General features: G+C 49.6%; 1 protein-coding gene across 3 annotated transcripts; it reads right to left on the reverse strand.

Moving 5' to 3' along the window:
* Positions 1-1,201: 1,201 nt before the first annotated feature.
* On the reverse strand, positions 1,202-21,007 carry PITX2 (paired like homeodomain 2). 3 transcript variants are annotated; one of them, XM_009448142.5, is made up of 5 exons: positions 20,594-21,007; positions 16,755-16,810; positions 16,151-16,288; positions 4,950-5,155; positions 1,202-2,467 (listed from the first exon to the last, which is right to left on the reverse strand). In XM_009448142.5, the coding sequence occupies exons 2-5, from the start codon at positions 16,798-16,800 to the stop codon at positions 1,904-1,906; spliced, it is 954 nt and encodes a 317-aa protein (XP_009446417.1). In that variant the 5' UTR covers positions 16,801-16,810; positions 20,594-21,007; the 3' UTR covers positions 1,202-1,903. The 3 variants fall into 3 exon arrangements, with proteins under 3 accessions (XP_009446417.1, XP_009446418.1, XP_001141234.1); XM_009448143.5 differs by lacking the exon at positions 16,151-16,288 and having other exon boundaries at positions 20,594-20,851; XM_001141234.7 differs by lacking the exons at positions 16,151-16,288; positions 16,755-16,810; positions 20,594-21,007 and adding an exon at positions 6,052-6,989.
* Positions 21,008-21,853: the final 846 nt, after the last annotated feature.

A 21,853-nucleotide genomic window follows, 5' to 3' on the forward strand; every position in this document is an offset into this window, starting at 1 on the left:
TTCATTCAGATGAAAGCAACTAAGGCGAAAAAACAATGATATTGTCGGCTCCAGAAAATCGGCGGTTATTTTTTGCTCTAAGTTCCCCAGCGTGGTGTTTGTTCTCGCCCACTTTGATTGTGCGCGGGGTTGACAAGCATAACAAAAGATCTCAGCACATCCCTCCCCCCACCTCCACAACGACCCTCCTAGCGCCATGAGGATGAATTCTCTGGGACTAAGTGGTATTTGTTTCTATTTGTTATGAAATCAAATTTCACATTTTTTTAAAGCTGAAAATCGCGGATAAAGAAGGATCGGGTGCTTAAAGTTCATTTAAACACTCACACCGAACTCATTCCCTGTTTAGATGTCAGAGGATGGCAGGGAGGGCCAGGGCTGTAATTCATCTTGATTTGCTTCATTGTCCTGCAGTTTGCAAACTATAATCCTGTATAATTTCAGGAACAAGCAGGTTTAGAATTAATGGGTCAATATTATTTAAAACAAAACACCGGGAGCATGACCTTTGCCTCAACTACATATTGCTCGACAAGACTCAGGAAACTCCACTCTAACCTCTCAACCCCTGAGTTCTTTGAGAAACTGAAGGGCTGTAGTTATTAGAAATCATCTTTGTTTCTTTTAATGTCTCCAAAGGATTTGGAAATAGTAATGCAATATAACATGAAGGATCTCTCTACTTAAGCCTGAAGATAAACGTGGAAGCCTAAATATTTTGAACTGGAGATGTTTCCCTGTAAATTTATTATAGATGTATTCCTCCTGAGAGAAATGCATATAAACTATACATGTATACATGCACAAATATTTCTCCAGAACAATTTGCTAGAGGTGTAGGTTTCCCCATAAAGGAGTAAACTTGAGAGTCATTTTAAGCTGATGGACTTGCTAAATTTCTTTCTTCTTTTTTCTTTTTCATATTATTTGCTAGCCATAATGGAATCCTCTGGGTTTAAGCCAAAGAAAAATTGGAGAGACAAAATTAGATTTTGTAGCCCTTTTCCCCCCCGGGAATGCCTTTTTTTTTCTTTTTAGTTTCTGATGAATGGCTATCATTTATTTCTACCAAATTTAAATAAGGACTGCTGCCTTGTATGTTTAACTAGGCAGGCAGAGGGAACTGGTTTGTTTAGGAAGCAGTGACTGAGATGCCCTGGCCAAGTTAGTGACAGAGGAGGGGAGAAAGAATCCAGACCAATTTGTATGCAGTATATTTTACTCCCATGAAATAAAACACATTTTTTTCATATTTGCTGAAAAGTAAAACAATAATATTGTACGAAATGTTATACACAGGGTAGGTTGTACATAGCAGTTTCAGAAACATCATTGCATCCACCAGAGAAACTATTCTAAAACTGATATTCACACATTTTTTATAATAATAATAATATGTTAGAAACATACAGTGTGGCATTTAGTATATACACTCCCTTGCTCGCAAGCGAAAAATCCTAATCGCTTCTGTATAACATGCTTTATTTTAAAGCCTAACCTTTAAAAACACTGTTGTGATATTACTAACAACTGCTTTTATAAAATTAATTTGACATTTCGATATATATACATCCTTTCAGTCATTTAAATGTTAACAATGCTAAACTTAAAAAATAACAAGCTTATAGTAATGTTAAAATGTCATATCCAGTCAAACATTTGTTTGTGTATGTGTCCTTGCAACTGTTGGAAATACTTGTAGTGAAAGATGTCAGACACTGAGGACATCCCTTTGAAATCAAAGGAGCTCTCTCTTTGATTCAGTGGTTTCCTTTTCTCTATATAGCTTCTCTTTCTCTCCCTTTCTTTAGTGCCCACGACCTTCTAGCATAATTCCCAGTCTTTCAAGGGCGGAGTTGCCCCATCCGGCAAGGTCCTAGGATCCCGGCGCTGTGGGTGCGGCTCACACGGGCCGGTCCACTGCATACTGGCAAGCACTCAGGTTGGAGGCCGGGTTCTGCACGCTGGCGTAGCCGAAGCTGGAGTGCTGCTTTGCTTTCAGTCTCAGGCTGGCCAGGCTCGAGTTACACGTGTCCCTATAAACATACGGAGGAGTCGGCGGCGCGTAAGGACAGGCAGGCGTCGGCACCGCGGAATTCAGCGACGGGCTACTCAGGTTGTTCAAGTTATTCAGGCTGTTGAGACTGGAGCCCGGGACGCCCGTCACTGCTGAGGGCACCATGCTGGACGACATGCTCATGGACGAGATAGAGTTGGGTGGGGAAAACATGCTCTGTGATGACAGGGGGTTGACGTTCATAGAGTTGAAGAAGGGGAAGCTCTTGGTGGATAGGGAGGCGGATGTAAGGCCCTTGGCGGCCCAGTTGTTGTAGGAATAGCCTGGGTACATGTCGTCGTAGGGCTGCATGAGCCCATTGAACTGCGGCCCGAAGCCATTCTTGCATAGCTCGGCCTGCTGGTTGCGCTCCCTCTTTCTCCATTTGGCCCGACGATTCTTGAACCAAACCTGGGGGCGGTTGGGGCAAGGGAGCAAACAGATGCCACAGTGCAGATTAATAAAACTTCCATCGGAGGCCAACCCCCGCCTTCCCCCGACACACACGCTAGCGCACTCACACACCCTGGCCTCGCTTCACTGCACCGCCCTGCACACCAAGATACCAGGGCCAGCTTTCAGTTACTGGCCCGGGTCTCCACCAAGCGCAGGAGACCTGGTCTGCTCTGGCCTGCGAGCTGGGACTCGGAGCTACGCCACAAACCTCAGCCGAACGCATGGAGACCTGCGGACGGTTTGATCACTCAGCCAGGCGTTTCTCCAGGTCCAAAAACACTTAATGTAAAACAAACGCGGGGCAGCAGGCTTTTCCAACCCTTCCCGGGGCACCTTACAAACTTGCTTCCATTCCAAAGCCACAGACCCACGGATGAGGAGAAGGGGCTGGAAGGGCACTAGAGGATCGCTCTTTCTCCCACGCAATTCCTCCCTCCCTTCCCTGACCTCCACTGTAGTCCCCCACCCCCTGGTACGTGCTCCCTTAACAGGGACTAGGCCGCCAACACTCTTTCTCGCCTAGCAAAACAACCAAATAAAGAGCAAAAGACCACCTCTTCGTCAGCTCGTTAACTCCAGGAGCTTGGCATATTAAACTCCGGGAACCCGGAAAGGGTAGTTTTGCAGATTCCCCCTTCTTTCGCTCTGCCTCTTCTTTACCCTAAGCCCACCACAGGCCTGTCCGCGCGCCAGGCCCAGCCGGGTCGTTTGGCTTTGCAGGCGGCCACCCAGGCCGGCCGGCTTCCACCCGTGTCCGGTGGCCCAGCCGCAACCCCGATCCCAATCCACATCGGGCCTCCCTGTCGCCCCAGACGGCGGCTTTTGTGTATTGGAGAGAGGCCTGGCCTGAGATATCCGAGCTGACACCAGTGATGTTTCACATTACACATCTCCGCCGGGCCCAGCCGCGTAATCCGCTTTTTCTCTTTTTCCTTTCATTCTTGATTTCCTTTTTATCCCCCTTCCTCTTTGCACCCGACTGCTATAAAAAGCACGCCTCACTCCCACTTGGCTCGACAAGCAGCCGCCCTGGAAGGAGAGGCAGCTGCAAGGAGAGCCCAGCGCCGCGGCTACAAAGCACTAGGGTGGAGCTGCGGAATAGCGGGCGGGGTGGGAGGGCGTTTTCGAAGGATCCCAGAAAACCCATAGACTCTGTCTTTATTTTAATTACTTGCCATTTCTACCCTAGGCCATCTAAACTTTGCCCAGGCGAGAAGAGTAGGTGAGAGGCCCGTTCCCTTGATGTGCAAGAGAGCTAATGAAAGACTGACCTTGCTCAAAACCACGCCGCCCAGGACCCAGCTCTGGCTCTGGACAGTTAAACTAAAACCATTTTCAACTTCTTCCCGGCCTTTTATCCACCAGCATAGCCTCATGCCTTGCACAAATGCCACCCAGAGAGTGTCTTCATTCCCTCTGATTTGGGAGAGCATTTTGGTCTTTATTCTTTTTATCGTTGTTTTCTTCTTTTTGTTTGCTCTGCTCTAACCGGGGGCTTTATTTTTTTCTACCCAGAGCACTTAATTTTTTTTTTTTAACAGCAAAGCCTCTGGATGCCGCTTGATTTGCTTGATTCTGTTTTCTGCTTCCAGAATCCTAACAAATTTGGAATCTTCCACCGACCAGCATAAACCAGGACGTTGCTATTGAGTTATTTATTTGGGCTCATTTTTGCCAATCCATAAAGTACAGATTTGCTACAAAGTTAAGGTAAGCCCTTTTTTACAAAACTATGATTATAATTTAGAAGAGGGGGTGTGAGTTTCAATTTCCAGAGTTCAACTCCTGAGAGAAGATAAATAAACCAAGCAGAAAAGTCTTTCTTCTTTTTTTCTTTCTCCTTCTAAGAGGACTAGTAGTTGTGTATTAAAACTTTGCTCCCGGAGATCACAAAACTAGGAAATAGGGTGTGTGGGAGAGACCTGAATGGCCGAAACAACCGTAAAGAAGGTGTAAGAAGCGCGAGCCCAGGAGGGAAAAAGCTGGGCCAGGGCCGGCACAAAGGTTTCCCAGGGAGGGCCAACTCTTCCGTGTCTCTGGCGGGTTTTCCTTGTTAAAGGCTCACAGGTTGGAGCCTGTTCGCGGCTCTTGGCCTGGTAGGGATTTTACTAGCTCTGCTCTGGCAACTGCAAGCCAGGAACACAATGTCCTGTGCAGGGGATTGCCCATGCAGCCCAGCTCGTGAGATCGTGGGATGGCGGGGCAGTGAGCCGGTGCCGCTCTGGGAGCCTGAGCCAGGGCGGCAGTCCTGTCGGCCTCGGAGAGGGAACTGTAATCTCGCAACCAGGCCGCCGCGAGGCCTTCTGCCTTTGCAAAGCTGCGCCCCACCGGCGCCCTCCCAGGCGGCGCTGCCTTCCACATTCTCTCCTGGTCTACTTGGCCTGTACCTCCACAACATCCTCCCCCCATCCCTCCCAGACTCCGTGCTGGCTCCTACCCGGACTCGGGCTTCCGTAAGGTTGGTCCACACAGCGATTTCTTCGCGTGTGGACATGTCCGGGTAGCGGTTCCTCTGGAAAGTGGCCTCCAGCTCCTGGAGCTGCTGGCTGGTAAAGTGAGTCCGCTGCCGCCTTTGCCGCTTCTTCTTAGACGGGTCCTCGGCGCCCACGTCCTCATTCTTCCCCTGCTGGCTTTTATCTTTCTCTGAAAACGAAACACACACACTTTCCGGTCAGCATGCGCACCTGCAACGCGGACGCCAACTGGACCGGCGGCAGAAGCCGTGGAAGAGCTGGGCTGCCTGGCGCCGGAGGAGGGTGCGCGCAGCGGCTCCGGGCCGCGAGGAGCGCTGCGCCTGTGGGGTGTGCAGGCGCGAGTGTGGGCGTCCGCGCCCCATTTCCTCCCCTCCCCCAGCGCCGCACGTTTTATTTACATGTTTATCTCACTACAGCGGCACATTCACTTTTATAGCCTGTGCTTTCAACTATATTTATACACCTCTGCGCAGACACACCAAATCTCCTGGGACGCGCACACGCGCGTGGTTTACAGACCCCCCTCCCTCTCGCAGAAAGCTCAGATTTCCATGCGGTTTGGGAAGGCTAGGAAAAGATGTGGGGATTCGGTTGGGCACCGAAGTTCGCCGGCCCTTTCCCAAAAAAAAAAAAAAAAAAAAAAAAAAAGCCTCTTCGCGAAGGGCATTTCTGAGTGGTTTCAGGCAATTTCCTAACGAGTGGAGCTCCTCGGGAGCTGAAAGCCGAGAGGAAAACAGGGACAGAGGTCGGCGGCCTCTGAAGGTCCTCGAATCAAGATGCTGGGATTTTTGTGACCCAGGAAACAGAAGGGAGGCCAGGGTACGAATAGAGAGGGCGGCAGAATTGCTTGCGCCCTTAGCGCCCCAGGAGCCGGGCCGGTCGAGGGAGAACTAAAGGGATGCGGGGTAGTCAAAATTCCGGCTCCCGGAAGTTCTGCGGGGAGCCAGGCGAACGACCACTCCCACCACGCCTCCCCCCGGAGGGGCTGACTTCCTTGGGGCGAGAGGGAGCGGGTGGCGCAGGGCAGCTGAGCGGGAATGTCTGCAGGGCGGCGCGGCGCCTTACCTGCGGCCTCCGGGCTGGAGGTGTCGGAGATGGTGTGCACCTCCAGCCTGTGCTTGGAGGAGTCCAGGGAGCGGGGCTGACCGGGAGCCAGAACCGAAGCCATGGCTAATGGCTGGGGATGGTGACAGGAAGATGAGGAGACGGCCGACAGCTTGGTCCCCGCTGCTCGGTGCTCCAAGTGAAGCGGGCCTTTCATGCAGTTCATGGACGAGGGAGCGCGACGCTCTACTAGTCCTCGGCTACTGCCCCGCCGAGCCCCCGTAGCCGCCGCTGCCCGCTCCGGGTCGCGCTCTAGGCGCGGAGTTTCCCCGCTGCGGGGAGAGCCAGGGGACGCAACCCCCGCCGAGTTCTCAAGCCAAGCTGCCCCCGTCTCCTCCGGAAGGCTCAAGCGAAAAAGTCCGGAGACGGAAAGTCAGCGGGCAAACGAAGACATGGGATGTGGGCAGAAGGGCACCACTCGGAGCGTCTTTAGGGAGCAGGCTTCCAAGCTCCAAAGCGAAACAAGAGTGGGCAAAGACCCCCTTCTTCTCTCCCTCCCTCCCCCAAGAACCCCTCCAATAAGGAAAGCTAACGCCGACCGCGCTCTGCCCGCCCCCCAACGCGGCAGCCCTGACAGAGAAGTGTCAAGAGTGACAGGGACAGGTAGCTGATATTAGATCCCCTGCGGCGGCAGCAGCCGCTGCAGCAACGACGCGGCCCTCTGAGCGCACCCTCCGCAACGCGCACAAGCACACCCCTCGGGCGGTCGAACAGGAGCCGGGCCTTGCCGCAGCTCAGCTCCAGGCACCCAGGCGAGCGACGGACCAGATCTGCGGCTCCGCGCTTCCCTGTTGGCCTAACATCTTAAAACCAGAGGCGGGCTTCCTGGTGCCGAGACGTCACTCCGCCGCGGCCCTCCCCAGCCCTCTCCGCCTCCGCCTCCTCCCAGACCCTTCTCCGGGTGCGACTGACGTGGCTCTGCACCAATCAGGACGCCCCGAGCCGCGGTGGAGGGACTGTCCTGCCTGCACCTATCAGCAGTGCGGGGCCGGGCTACTGCCTCGCCGTGCCCACTGGGTCTACACAGGCAAGCTCCCGGGAATTCAGCTCCTGCCCAGCCCAAGGCGATCCGGCTTTTAGTACGAACCCAAAGGTGAAGAGATGAGGCTAGGAGTCGAAGGCTTGGGAGAAGAGAGTGGAAAGGTCAAGAAGAGAAAGGTACAAGGATCAACAAGACACCCACTCTTTGTGTCTCACTACATCCATTTCCAATCTCCCACCCCATATAAAAAGGAGACACGTTACTTAAAACTAGAAAATTTGAAAAACAGCAACAAATCACCTCTCCGATCTTAAATTTTCCAAACAGCCTGTCAAGTGAATGCTGCGCTAATCTGAAGAAGCTTTAATTGCAAAGAAGACAGAGCCCTGAAAAGGCAGGCTAATAAATTAGAAATCGAGAAGCAAATGGACCCGTCAAAAGAAAATTACCTTGACTTTAAACGAACAACTGTTTGGTGGTTCACTCTGGATTTATACAAGAATAAAAAGTCGCCTCAGATCACGTTCTCTGTGATGCTTATTAGTCCCCAGACAGAAAACACACAATAGAATAGAAACCCTAACCCAGCGTTTTCAAAATGCTGAAAGCTTATCCATTCTACTTAACGTTGATTAAGACACATATCCTAGATCTTTCAAATTCCTTGTACACTGTACTAAGCTCGTCCTAACCCGAGAGAGCCACGCTTTAAATTCGACTCTCTTGTTTACTTTATTATCAATCAGATTTAAATCCATAAAGCCTGTAGAATCAACAACCTTGAGCTAATTATATATGAAATATGCCTTAATGAATTTCCATACAATTAAGAATGTCGCCAAATAACCAATTTCAAGGATAATTTTTAACAGTCATTTTCTTTTCCCAGTGAGCTCAAGGCTGTCTTGAGCCGTTAAAGTCCAAGCAGGCAGAAGGGGTGTGTGTGAGCTAAGGGCGAAAAGCCTAGAACTGCGCTCAACTAGCAAAAGCAAAACCTTATTTATATAAAACAAAAAAAATCACCTTTGGAGACATCAACTCTTTATAGCACTGTTTCCAAGTAAATTTAATTTCCAAAGAAATTAAAGAAAGAAATCCAAACATATTCAAAATAATTTTTGAAAGTCCTTTTGTCCCCCAGCATAGGTCAGCTGGAGAGGACAAACTAATCTCCTCTGGGTTTCTGCATGGGCGATTGTTTTACTATGGAGTTAGTGTTATCATCTCTGAATGTGTATTTGTTTGACATTACAGTCAATGATTTGCAATGCCAGCATGAAGTATCTTTAAAACACTCCCTCCTTGTCCTTGTTCACAAGATTGGGAAACTTATTCGGTGTGGAACAAAGTGGATGAAGCAGACTACAAATATATTTGCAACTTATGTGTCTCTCTTTGCCCTGACCACCCCCAAACCCTATCTGCAACTCCTCCCCATTTTAAACTTGCAGTCCAAAGACGCAAATGAGAATTGTTTTTCAGTCTTTCTTCACCAGTATCATCCCACTTTAAGAATAATTTGGCTGCAAGGGAGGAATTTCTTCATAGTAAGCTTTAAATCAGCATTTCTGCTTTTAACCTTTTATTCCACTTTACCCCATTCCACACATACAGACACCTGCTCAGAGTAAAACACATCCTCATGTGACAGGTCTGCATTAGCTGAGGCTCATACATCCAGCTATATTAGGTCCTGCAATCTTATCACTAAATTATACACATTACACTAGCAGCCTGTTGGTAAAGAAGGTTAAATTAATTTACATTCTGCTCATTATCTGGTGCTTAAATGACGCATTTTATCCCGGAGATTTGGCGGAGAATCTCCTTCTCAGACCCCACAGCGTTTCACTGAAGACAATGCTCTTACATTTGTAGTGGTTTTTAATCTGATAAGACTCTAATTTGCTTAAGTCTTTTAAATAAGGGTTTTAAATGTTTCTAGCCGTTTTCTTATTGAATTTCCTCTAATTCCCCCAAGATCATAAAGTATATGTGTAAAGTAAATATTTCCTCCCATTGCACTGCCAGCCGATGACCTATAACTAAGTCAATAAGAATCCAGCTCTTTTCTGCTGAATGTGTTTACTAATCATATTCCAGTTTCTTCTTTTAAACCTCAGAATAGCTGTGGTCCCCACAATACCATGCCCCTTAAAGCTTCATTTCATGAAGGAACTCCATCACATTAAAGAATGAAAAAAATCTCCACTGTAGTTAGTATACATAGCCCCTCACTCCTTGTTTTTCAAGATTCAAACCCCAGAGCTGCAAATATTTTTGGAAGCTTGGGTGTTAATGCCTTATTTTAGAAAGCCGAGAAGCCCCACAGAGCCATATAGATTTCTAAACCCATCTCTCATAAACCCACAGAATTTTGATAAAAGCTCTGGTGGCTCCACTCTACCGATGGAACTTTCATCACGACAAATATACATGTATGAAGGACCTCAATCAGCCTCCAAAGTGGTTGAAAAACCCAAGGGCACGTGACTGCTCCTCATAGTGCCAACGTGTGCGAGATGTTGGAAGCACTGGGGATCAGCAGCAGCCTAGATGCCTAAAAAGATAAGGAGTCCTAATTTGTGTGGACCCATTGAAGTCAAGTGGTGAATAAAGACAATTATCTAGATAATTCAGATTAAAGTAAAAGCAAAACCATATCTATTTGTATATATATATTCACATCCATTTTATATTACAGACACACACACGCACACACACACTGGCTCTGTAAACAACTGACTCAAAGTGAGGATTTTCTTTGCATTTTTCCAGCAGGAGTTTCAACATTCTCCTAATCTCCTAATCACTTTACACACTCACAGCAGCGGCGATTGGGTGACATTCTTCTCAGGCCCCCTGTGTGGCAGGACACCAACATGATAAGTCTGCATGGGGAAAAGGAGGTATGTGGTGGGAACTAAGAAACACTGTCCAGTGAAAACTCTGTGGCATGGTGGTGGTTGATTTTGGAGATTTAATGTACATAAGACTTGTGGGTGCACAGGCATAGGCAGCATAGATGAGAAAGGGGCCAGAAGAAAATAAATCTTATGCATTTTGTGATTCCAGCATTACTGTGACCTCTGGCTAAGTTCTTCTTAATTGGTTTTAGAAATTACTATGAGTTCAGCCTCTAACACAGAAATTTCCAATACGGAGAACATCGGTGGGATCCTGGTAGGGAAACTAGAGGTGCTGCATGGCTCACGTGGGGCAAAGAAGGAAAGCCCAGTGCCGGCGTGAGGTTTTGAGTCTGGGAGACATCAGGGGTTGTCTCGATTGGGGTTTCTTGCTTATTCTTTCAAAGAAAGACCCTAGAGGAGGGAAATGTGTGACATGGGGTCAGCCGTGTTTTGTGCTGGTATTTGCCACCGATTACCAGTCTTAAAGTCTTATTTAATTTCACACTCTTCAGTGTTAGTTGTGCAAAGTCCCTCTGGCCATGGCAGTGAGCGGTTGGGCTGTGCCGCCAAACTCTCCGTATCAATCTGGCCTGGGACTCAACCAAGTGATCTCTGACTTTTGGAAAGAGTCTGTCTTCAGAGTTCACCCAGAAGATGGCTTAATTAGACATCTCCCTGAGCTGTTAGGCCGTAGACGGGTGGGAGTCCTGCCCTGCCCAAGCTAGCTCAAGGACGAGGCCCGCCTGGACTCAGCTTGGAGCCACGTGATGGGCGTGAGTGTGTGAGCTCCTGGTAAGGCGCAGAGGTCAGATGGAGACCTTGCATCCTGCCCGAGAAGTGCCCCACCCCCTCCAATATCTGGCTTTTCTCTGCATACAAACCAAGCTGAAAACAGTCCACTACCCACCACCCCTCATAGCTATGGAACCAAATAACCCAGAAATTAAAAGCTTCACTGTAGCTGTCCTTTTCCCCATTTCCTAAATGGAATTTAAAAAGCTCTGGCTTGTCAAAAGGGGAAGATTATTTTCTGAATTGGAAGTCTGTAGATATATTGAGCAACAGCCACGCTCTCTGGGTCCCTGCAAATGGTACCCATTTTTCCAACCCACAGCTCTAGCTGCTCAACCATTTGAGATTTGGGGTAACTACCTGGGGGAACAGTGTTCAGATGGCAGTGGGAGTTACCACCTCACAGTGGCCTGGGGAAGAGAAGAGAAAGAGATTAGAGGAGGGGGCATTTGCTAAAATCACTCAACGAACATGCTGTTAATGCTTTCTCACATTTGCATGTTACCGCCACAGTTTTCCTAGGTGTCACTGAGTCTCCAGAAAGCAACTACTTGCTGAACTAAGTAAAATAAGGAGAATGGTATAGCACATGTGTTTGGAGAAGGGGAAGGAAGGGTGGAATATGAAATTGAGCATAGATATCCAGGTCAGGAAAGAAGGAAGTGGCAAGGGGCTAAATGAAGTCCCACCCCCCGCCACTTTTTTAAACAACAGTTGGATTAAACACTCATCTGTCTTCCTCTTTTTCTCTTTTCTTCCCTCTCCAGCTTATGTCCATCTCCCTTTTCTATTTCTTTTGCTCTCCCTTCTTTCTGTTTTCTCTCTCCCAGACATGCTGGTAGCTAACATTCAGCATTAGTTGTCATGGTGACCATAAATCACATAAATCCAAAAATACCCACCTATAATCTGAGATGAAGCTTTTATTTCCCTAGCGAAATAATATTTTAAAAGCTGTCAGCTGACAAAAAAAAAAGGAACCTACCTCATTGTAGTAACCCAAATAATATATTACTTCTAAAGGTTTAAATTAAAATGTCAGCCTGTTAAAAACATGCTGGTAGAGTCTTGGACACTCTTCCCGTCAGATCCTCACAAAGAAGTTGACTCTGTCATTCCTGGTCGCTCTTTAACATACACACACAATTCTGTATGCTCTCTCCCTTTCTATTAATTTCTTCTTCCCCTACCAACTACTTTAGTTCTCAAAGACTCTACGCATTGGGTTCTAAAAGAAAAGAATCTCCTCCTGGATCAGAAAACAGCCTCATTGGTTGCTGAAGTGAAAGATGTGGGGTTTAGGGGGAAAGGTTATTAGGACCATAATGGCGGTGGTGGTAGGAGGTCATCCTAGAGGAGTTAAGAAGAAAAAAAATGCAGGGAGAAGGACTGGAGGTGGAAAGACAGAGTAACAGAAAACTGAGCTGGGTGGTCAGGTGCTGCGGTGAAGTCTAGCCCCGAAATGATAGGTATATATTCTCCCACTCCTGCCTTTTTCTCCTCTGAGAGAAAACTTTCCTAGTCAGAGACCCTGGGGGGTAGGAGGCGGGCAAACGCCGCTGCAGTTGGGCCTTTTGTCTTCTACCTTGGGCTTGTTGTCTTTTGCCTATCTTGGATTACAGGGTATTCGCCTAGATGAAGAGCCATTAATTACCCATTCAGTCAATATTAGGAAGACGACAAAGCTTTTTACATAGGATTAAGAAGACATCAGATTGTTCCATTAGTATATTCCTGCTCACGAATAAGCTTTCGTTATACATTTCCTTTTCCCCCGAGCCGCTCTAACAACTGCTGCATATATTAGCAGCGGGCGGTGAGGAATAACAGCCGAACCAGCCTTAAGAAACTTTGTGTACCGAGTCAGCAGCGAGGAACGCGACCTGTAAAGACCACTTTTGCGGGCAGGGATCCGCAGGGACTGACTACTTTCGGACAACTGGTACAATTTCCCCTGGGGGTGAAAAACCACAAAGCGGTGGGGCACCTTTCAAGTGAGCTGCAGATTTGATTGGCGCGGGGGGTGGGGGAGGGGAGGGGAGCATGGGATGGCGGAGGTCGGGCGGAGGAAAGAAAATGGAAAACTCTCCTTACCCCTATTTCGTTGCTTTTTCCTCAAGCCTCATGCCCCCTTCGGCAAGCACCTGTCCCTTCCGCGCTAGCCACAGCTAGAGTTCTCCACCTTTCTCTACACATCCCCTTCTTTCTGACAAGGCTCAGGACCTTGGTCACCACCCCACGCACCACCATTTTGCGTTTTGCTAGAGACGGTCTGGGCTGATCTCGCTGGTGTCCATGTTAGGATTAAAATCCCTTCATGACGGCGAGGAAAACTGTATTATTTGCTTTCAGGGGGTACATTAGGAGTCCACGTAGTATATGCTCCGCAAACATTCGCTGATTGAATGAGAGGCGCGGGAGCGGGGCGGCGGAGAGGGGTCTGCGGCTGCCAAGGCCGCCAGGGTTAACCCAGGTCCTTCGAAGAAGGTTGGGACCGAGCTGCTGCCGCGTGTGAAGGTGTGTGTCGCGGCTGGGGGTGCCACAACGGGCCATGGAGCCCACCTCCCAGAGGGAGGAAGTCTGTGCACACCAGAGACTTGGGTCGAACACTTTCAGCCCATCCACTTGGCCAAAGCTATTTAACAATTAATGCGTTCCTGGGGGAGGCCGGGGGAAGTACCCGCCCCTTGTCGGGACGCAAAGCCAGGCGTCAGGTCCAAAGGGGCTGCAGTGCAGTCCGATTTCAGCACGGAACCCAGAGCCGCCGCCCTGAAACTTTTTAAGCCAGTGACAGAGGAGGGTCAGTCCGTCCTCCTCCTGAGGGTGAAGACCATTTTATGAGTTCCACAAGATGAAGGCACCTTTCAGGACCCCCAAAGCAAGAAAAGCCAAAGAAAGGTCTCTTTGCTCTAGGGGGTCGTTCTCAGCTGGCTTCTACACCATCTTCTGCTAGCTGCGTCCACCCTCTCTCAAACCTCTGGCTTTTAGGGGTCTCCAGTCGCTCTCGTGCTACCCCCGTTTCGGGGTTCTATCCAGGCTGGGCATCCGCCCAATGGATACCAAGGAGAATGGGACTCACTAGGGAAGGAAGGCAGAGCCTGGACTGCTTAGAGGTGGACTCTGCCTATACAGAACGTTTAGTCTTTAACGAGGACATGGTATTTTTGGGCGGCGTTGGGGGCAGAGGCGGAGAGGGTAGCGTAATAGACTATCACGGCCTTTTGAAGAAGTCATATGTCATTGTGAACTTTTTTTTCTCTTTAAAAGCAAAGAAAAACTTAAAAAAAAAACACAAGAAATAAATCCTTTTGTTTTACAAGCAGGCTGTGGCCAGGACTTTGGATATTCCATAAGTTAACTTAAAATCAGGGAAGGATAGGTGCTCTATCCTTCAGCAGTGCTATAGCTTTGCCCACTCGTGTGATTTTTTTTGTCTTGTCTACTAGTTCCTTAAAAGCCAATTAAATCAAGATTTTCAGCATTTCTTCCCATTACATGCCTTTTCTTAATTAATGGCATTAAACGTGTTTAGGCAGCAATTTTTCTTTTCGGTCAAAAAGTAGAAAAAGACATATTGAGTGTAGGGGAAGAGCCTTTCACGTGCACTAAAACAATGCGGGCCTGAAAGTAATGGTTAAGAAAGCAATCATTCATTATTTCTAGTTCTTTATGTGCTAGTTATCAAAAGCGAACGACCAGGGGCGCCTGCGCGGCTTGCGACTGGCGCAAGCAGAACTCCTCTGCTCTTAGCCGTTTCCTGCTCACCTACGAGGACCCCATCCTACCGTAGGCTTCTCCACCTGTCCTCAGAATGCATTCCCCATGTCTAGGAAACCTGGGGTGGGGACTGGGGGAAGGAGACATTTTTGCGTCTCTCTGGCTCCCAGCACAATAAGAAATGTCAGCCTCGGCTTGGCGACTGCGAGCCCGCCCCGCGCGAAGCGAGATTGGGGAGCTCCTCTAGTCTGGCCGGAGTCAGGGCTGAGCCCGCGCAAAGCATTCTCCCCAGAAGTCATCGCTGCTCTTGATTTTTAACCATATCCCAAACATACTACGGTCTAATAATTTATTTTTACTACCGATTATCAAACAGAAGAAGAATTTAACACAATCTAAATGACAGAAATCACGCGACGTTATCTCTGCATTGCCCCCATTTAACCCCATGGGGTTAATCCCGGACAAGTGAGCGTTTAACTGGCCCAGCAGGGCGACTGGCGGTGTAGTGCAGTGTCCGGGCGTGAAGCACCCGATCGCTTTAGACGCTTCATTTCAACAAATGATCATTTTCTCTCAGATTCACGGGGAAACTCCAATGCAAGACCTTTGTTTTCTTCTTAGTAATACGGTTTGTTTTTTTGACCGGGGTCCCAAATCGCCCCCCTCCATCCCATATTACATTTGTATTCTTACACTTTAATCCGGAAAGAGGGGGTTAGGGGCCGAGGGCTGTGGGGGGGGGGGGCTTTATCTGCTCACATTATCAAAGGTCAATAGCCTCCTAAGGCTAGGCACTTATTTACTACAGAGCCAGGAAAATAGAGGAACAGTAAATTTGAGGGGTTTTTTTCCCCCATGTATTTGAAAAGAAAGGCATCTTCCCTCCTCCATCCCTTACACCCCCCCCCCCCCCATAGAACAAGTTTCAATTCAGGAAAGGCCTGTGGCGTAGGTTGGAGACTTTTTAATTTTTTACGTAAGCCTGTAGACCTCCTCTGGCAATGTCCCTCGATTCCTCCAGAGTGAAACCAGCCAATCAAGCAACGACATCGCCAAAACCCAAGGCCTGGCAACCAGTACTTCAGGCAGGTTCGCGTCGACAGGGGCAAACCTCCATTCTACCCTGGGCTGCTAAGCACAGTGGCTGCCCTCCAGCTCTTCAGGGATGTTGTCGGCCCCCCGCCCCTCCCCCAACCAGCCAAAGCAAACCTTCGCCAACTCAAGTTTCCCTTGCTTGCCTCCCGCGATGAACCGCGCACCCACAAGTCTGGGTGGGGCGTGGCTGAGAGCCTGTGGGACTGAGTGGGCCCTGGTGGTGCTGCGCGCAGTGGGATATAACGAGCGACAGAGGTCGCTGTTGGACCACTTTTCCACGCCAGCCTAGACGCCGAGGTTTGCTGGAGCGTGCGCAGGGGATCAGACCACAGGGAGCGAGCGAGAGGGAGAGGTGTTGGGTCTCAGGAGTGCAGTATAATTTGGGGAAAGGAATTAACGTCCCTGGGACGGCTGCTTCCCGTCCCACCCAGAGGCGGAGTGTCTAAGTTCAAGCAGCAGGCGCGTCAGGTCTGGCGGCCTCGCCTTCTTGCGCTTCGCCCGAGGCCCAGAGTCCCGGAGGCGGGTGCCCAGCGCGCGGCCTGCGCTTCCCTCCCGGCCTTACCATTGGCGCCAGGATGCTGCCGCGGGAAGAACTTGCTGCTGGCTGCCTCTTTTCGGCTCTCAGGAGAGTCCGTGAACTCGACCTTTTTGATTTCGGAGTCTTTGGAGAAGAGACATTCAACGGCCGCCGGCTGCACGCCTGGGCCACGCGCGCGCCCGCCCCACGTGCGGAGAGAGGCGTCCCGGACCGTGGCCGAAAGGAGCCGGGGACGGGAGGAGGGGGAGGGGCGAGGCAGGCCGGAGGAGAAAGAGGGACAAAGAGCAAAGACCCAGTTAGAGGAAAGAGCTGACGGCATCCCCGTCCCCCGGACCCTCTGGCAACCCGGGGCAGGATGGCGTACTCTTTCTGCGCCTCCCCGGTTGCCCGCGGTTCCAGCCAGGAGGAGGAGGCTGGGGGGCTTCGGTACACAGCGCGCCGCTGTTTCCTAGTCCACCGCCCCGCCACAGTGAGAGGCCACTGTGGTTCTGATTTCCTTCCTGCCCAGGCTGGCCCCTCGGGGAAGCGCCCCTCGCTGGGGCCTCGCCGCAGGGCCAGTGCCCTCTTGCCGCCCTCACGTGGCGCGGCCTCCCGTTCGATGACCCGGGCAGGAGAAGGGGGTTCTTACCTAATTGCACACACGCCGACACCAGTTTGCGGCAGTTGGTCTCCATTCCCCGTTATCTGCAAAACAGAAGAGAAGGAAGGCTGTAAGAAGCGGCGGCCGTCGAGTGAGCAGGGCTCAGATGAGACTACGTTACACTAGCTGTTAGGCGCCTACTGTGTGCTAGGCTTCAGGCGTGTTTTTCCGACCTGACAGCCTCTGGCTGTGCAGCAGCATCTCCAGCCTAGCCTCGGGCCCAGGACATTTAGATATTTATCAAGAGGGGATCTCCCTCCAGAGTTGCCGCAAAAGTGCCCAGAGGTTAGAGGACTATAAAGCCACAGTGTGCTGGGGAGGCTGTGGACCTACTTTCAAGAATCTCGGTGCCGGGGTTAAGAACTCATCTGAACGCAATGGCAGCGGGAGTGGGCGGGTGGAGAGGACTTTTCTCTTTGGGAAGCTGTATGCAAAGACCACCCTTCAGTGCTTATCCATTAGTTGGAGCTCGGTAAACATTTGTAGAACATCAGCGCCAACGTGCCCCTGTCCTAGACAGCAGTTTACCTCGGTTTTCTGTAATTCTGAAACGAACGGGCTCTTGGCCTAGGGTGTTCCAGGAGCGAGCTGACTTCGGGCCTCTCATCCATCAGGAGCCACTTTTCCATATTTAGCCACACTTTCTCCTAGAGATACTAACCCGGCCATTTATTTACTTACTACAAATAATTACCCTAAAGTATGATTTAAGATCGCAGAGGAGAGACACTGGGTGGACTGAGCGAGACTGAGGAGAGCAGGGCAAACGTTCTTGGAGGGTTTACTGCCCGCCAAGGACGGAGAAATAGCTCTGGTATAACTGCTACCCAGTTCTCCCCCTTTCTCTCCCGGGCGAGCCAAATCTTTTTCACGTTTTCAACCACAACGCAGCGAGCCAAGCATTTAACGCGCTCCCCCTTCTCTGCCACAGGCAAGCAGGGAGAGGTGGGTCTCCAGGGGCTCCACCGGGTGGGTAGAAGAGCCGCGGTTGCTTTAAAGACAAGAAAAGAAGGTCCAGGGCTCCCTAGGCCCCTTCGATCTCAGCGCCTGCCTCTCTCCACGCTAACCAGGGTACGCCGACGACCGGAGGGCCCACTTCTCGCGGGTGCGGGGATCGGGGTGGGAGCAAGCGTTGTCGGGTTGGCGGAGGCACAGAGGCGGGGCAGGGAGCTGCGGGCCTGCCTCTGGCCTGAGTACCGTTTCCCTGCGTCTCGGCCTCTCCTGAAGGGAGCTGGGCCCTGGGGAGCCTCTGGCCAAGGTCGCTGCCTACAGGAGGGGCTGCCCGGCGCTGTGGCGTGGGGATCCAGGGTGGGGACGGCCAGGCGGTTCCCCCACCCGCTAGCGAGAACGCGGGCGGGGACTCTGCCGATTCGATCCTTGTGGGCCCGTGGGCCCAGAAGTAGCAGTTTGGCGGCTCCAGATTTAGTGATTCTGCAGTAAAATCACAGGATTAGTCCCTGATTGAGATGTCTGTTCGTGAGATATTACAAAATTCATTATCACAGCTTTCTATTAACTCGATATGAAGTAACACAGATGGGATTTTATTAGTCCAGACTTCAAATGTTTACTTATGATAATTTCGGAGGAAATTTGCATGTCATCATCATTTCGATAATCTTTTTTTTTTTTTATATGTCTGAACTGGCTGCATTATTAGCTGGTAGCCGGAGCACTGCAGATGGTAACTGCAAATAGTTTTTGTTTATTTTTTTTTTAAAGAATGAAATATACAAAAGAAAAAGATTGCGTTGCTTGGTGTAAAGTCAGTCAATTATTACACATTCTTCCCCCCACTTCCCCGTGCTTCAGTGCTGAAGACCAAACAAAGCAATACAAAACAAATCTTCAAGAACTCATAGAGCTCCACTCTAAGGACTGAAAAGAAGGTCAAGGCGTGTTCCTTAGCTCACTCCTACATGTCCTTGTGACTTGGAGATTTATTTTGCAGTCAAAATGAGCCTTGAGACTTGCATTTTTATGCTTCATTTAATGACCAGGCCTACTAGAAGAACTGAGTCTAAATAACTGGGGAAGATAATTTTTTAAAAAGAGACCTCCAATTCCCGCCTGCTGATCCTTAAACTTGCCCTATCAAGACAAGTCTTCTGTGAGAAATTTGGCTGCCAGACCTCGGAACTGGCTTCAATGGCTAATCTCACAAATTGAGATGGGAGACTTTTCCTGATGGGAGGTAGTTCTCACCCCCAAAGTTCATGTTCTAGTTGGAATGTATATGCCAAGGACTCTTGTTTTGGCCAACTTGGGTTTTATATTGTGAGCACACAAAAAGCACTACACGGCTAATGGAGGACGCGGAACCATGGCAAAGCAGGCAGGCAAGCCCTAAGAAATAAAACAATTTGCTAAAAAATAATTTCTGATGACTACCGCAAGAATGAAAGTGCAGGAAAAATACAGTTCGAATAATCCCAGATCCTTTCACATTTCCCCCCTTTTCATACACTTTGTTACCCCATAACAAAATCTTTAATGGAAAGTTTAAAAATAAACAGCACAGGAACATGTGTTTTAAATGAACTAAATTGTGAAATTAGCCAGTAAATTAATTTGTAGTAAGTAATTATTTAAGGAAATTAAAATACTGCTCAGTTCAGTTCTGTATTTTACCATGTGTATGCGTTCTTTACAACCAATTAATATAAGTGCTTTAGGAACATTTGAAGACAAACACGCTTAACTTAAGGAAAAAAGCACCTAAATAATTTAAGTGTAATTTTGCTGAGTTAAAGTAAAACATTCCACAAATGAAGTGGCTATTTAATTTTTTAGGGAAAGTTTGGTTATTGAAATGTTGTATGCTCATGTTACATCAACAAAAATCTTCAATTTATTTTGCTTATGTGCTTTGTTTTCTGGATATTATTGGTATTTGAATTTTAGATGGATTTCTGCCAAAATGATATTTTGTGTGATAAAAGCATCTTTAGTTTTGATTGATAGACTAAAACAAATGCAAGGAAATTTCTTTAAATCAGATTAATTTTTCATAAAAATATTTTAGAATGTATGAATTCTGATATTTACATTTATAATGGTAAAAGTTTTTTCCGTTTAGTTTAGTAAGACAATACTCACACAAAAGAGTAAAAAAAAATCACACCACCTTATGATAGTTTGATTTCTAAATTGCTTAAGAAAGTAAAGTGGTTAAACTGGAAAAGAGGAACATATTTCGGAGGTTTAGAATCGAAAATTTTTTTCTTAATCTCCAGCTGGAAAATAGTTCTCTGCATCCATTTAAAGTGTATCTCCTGAAGTGCCAGATTGGAGTTGACTGGTGATCAATTTAAAGGAGTTAAAATCCAAAGAAATGGTGAGAGCTTGGCATCCAGGCCTGGCTCCCAGGTAATTCGCTTGGGCCTGAGAGGTCACTAACTGCCAGTTAAGATGGAATCTTTTTCTTTTCTTTTTTTTTTTTTTCCCAATGGATAACAATGGGAAGGGGGCTAATCTTCCAGTAGCTGAAACTTTGTACCCAGCCCTTTATCTTGAGAATGCTAATCCTTGGCCCGAGGATTTGTTCCTGCAGTGTTGGCACCGAGATTTAAGGGAAGATACCTCGTTTTAAGTGCCAGCCATGGTCTGGCTTCCCTCTCGACTTCAGCACCCTGTAGATTGTTAGTGTCTGTGGCGGGGGACGAAAGGAACAGGGCTTTGCAAGGTCTGTTTGCCGACTGCGTTACCTTGGGCGAAACTTAGCCCCAAAAGCCACAAATCACCTACGGTGAAGATTCTCCGAAGTGGAACAAATTTCCAGACTCGCATTATCTCACATCCCTGCGGGATAGATGGCCTCCACTTACCGGCTACCGGGAGAGAGCTGCTGTCTCCGCGTCCCACTGCTTCCCGGGGCGATTTCCAGCGAGCCGAGGCTCCGGCTGCACGGCAAGCGCCCGAAAGCCGGGCCTGAGAGGACTGCAGGGCTCCTGAGGGTGCCAAGTTCCGAAGGAGTCCACGGGTGCACTGGGGCCTCCGAAATCTAGCCGCCACTGGCAGTTTCTTTCTGCTCCTCTCCAGCTTTCTCGCTCGGTCTCGCACTCTCTCTCCCCTCCCTCCCTCTCATCCCTCTCTCTTCCCTCTGCTCCTACTCCGTGTGGGGAGTGACGTGACGTCAGCAGAGATTCCACCAAACTCCACTGCACAGTGGCGCGCGGGCGGCCGGCCGAGCCCGGCTGCGCGGCTGGCGATCCAGGAGCGAGCACAGCGCCCGGGCGAGCGCCGGGGGGAGCGAGCAGGGGCGACGAGAAACGAGGCAGGGGAGGGAAGCAGAGGCCAGCGGGCCGAAGAGTCGGGAGCCGGAGCCGGGAGAGCGAAAGGAGAGGGGACCTGGCGGGGCACTTAGGAGCCAACCGAGGAGCAGGAGCACGGACTCCCACTGTGGAAAGGAGGACCAGAAGGGAGGATGGGATGGAAGAGAAGAAAAAGCAATCTGCGCCAACCCGGCAGCCCTAATAAATCAAAGGGGGAGCGCCAGGGCAGCGGGGAGACAGAAACGTACTTTTGGGGAGCAAATCAGGACGGGCTGGGAGGAAGCGACAGGGAAAGTGGCCCAAGAGACGGAACAAAGGACAATGTTCATGGGGTTGTTTGGGACGAGGCGTGTGGAGTGTGGGTGTGAGCGTGCGTGTGTGACCTTCTTTCAGGCCTGCAGAGTTGAGGAAAGAGGTCACAGCAAAGAGGGACTGCGGAGGGAGGAAAGTGAGAGACCGGTAGAGGGCGGGAGTGGAGGTGGGCGCGGTGGGGATGGGAGAGGATGAGTGAAGAGAAATCTGGAAGAATGGAGTGAGCTAGTGGGAGAGGGTGGGAGGGCCACAGCCGGGAGCGAACGAGCTAGGCTTGTCAGCTGGGGAAGGCCGGGACGCTGGGCCCCGCTTAGCTGGGACACCGCGCCCGAGGTCAAGGCGGGTGGACCAGGCATGCTGAGAGTGTCGGCGCACAGGTGGGCACGGCCACGCACTGACCAGTGTTCACGAAGGGTTTGCACTGGACGAGGCTCAGACGCTCATAGAGTCTAGAATTTCCTCTGCTGTACCTACATTCAACAAGTTCACCCTGGGTCACGG

The sequence above is a fragment of the Pan troglodytes genome, chromosome 3 (assembly GCF_028858775.2).
Source record: "Pan troglodytes isolate AG18354 chromosome 3, NHGRI_mPanTro3-v2.0_pri, whole genome shotgun sequence".
Classification (NCBI taxonomy): Eukaryota; Metazoa; Chordata; class Mammalia; order Primates; family Hominidae; genus Pan; species Pan troglodytes.

What these genes read in the sequence shown, in the direction of transcription:
- PITX2 (XM_001141234.7), bottom strand. Translation starts at nt 6,256, where the DNA reads ATGAACTGCATGAAAGGCCCGCTTCACTTGGAGCACCGAGCAGCGGGG. An exon ending in CTCCAGCCCGGAGGCCGCAG is followed by an intron (nt 5,156 to 6,051) that starts GTAAGGCGCCGC and finishes TTTCGTTTTCAG; the next exon opens with AGAAAGATAAAAGCCAGCAG. An exon ending in TTACGGAAGCCCGAGTCCGG is followed by an intron (nt 2,468 to 4,949) that starts GTAGGAGCCAGC and finishes AACCGCCCCCAG; the next exon opens with GTTTGGTTCAAGAATCGTCG.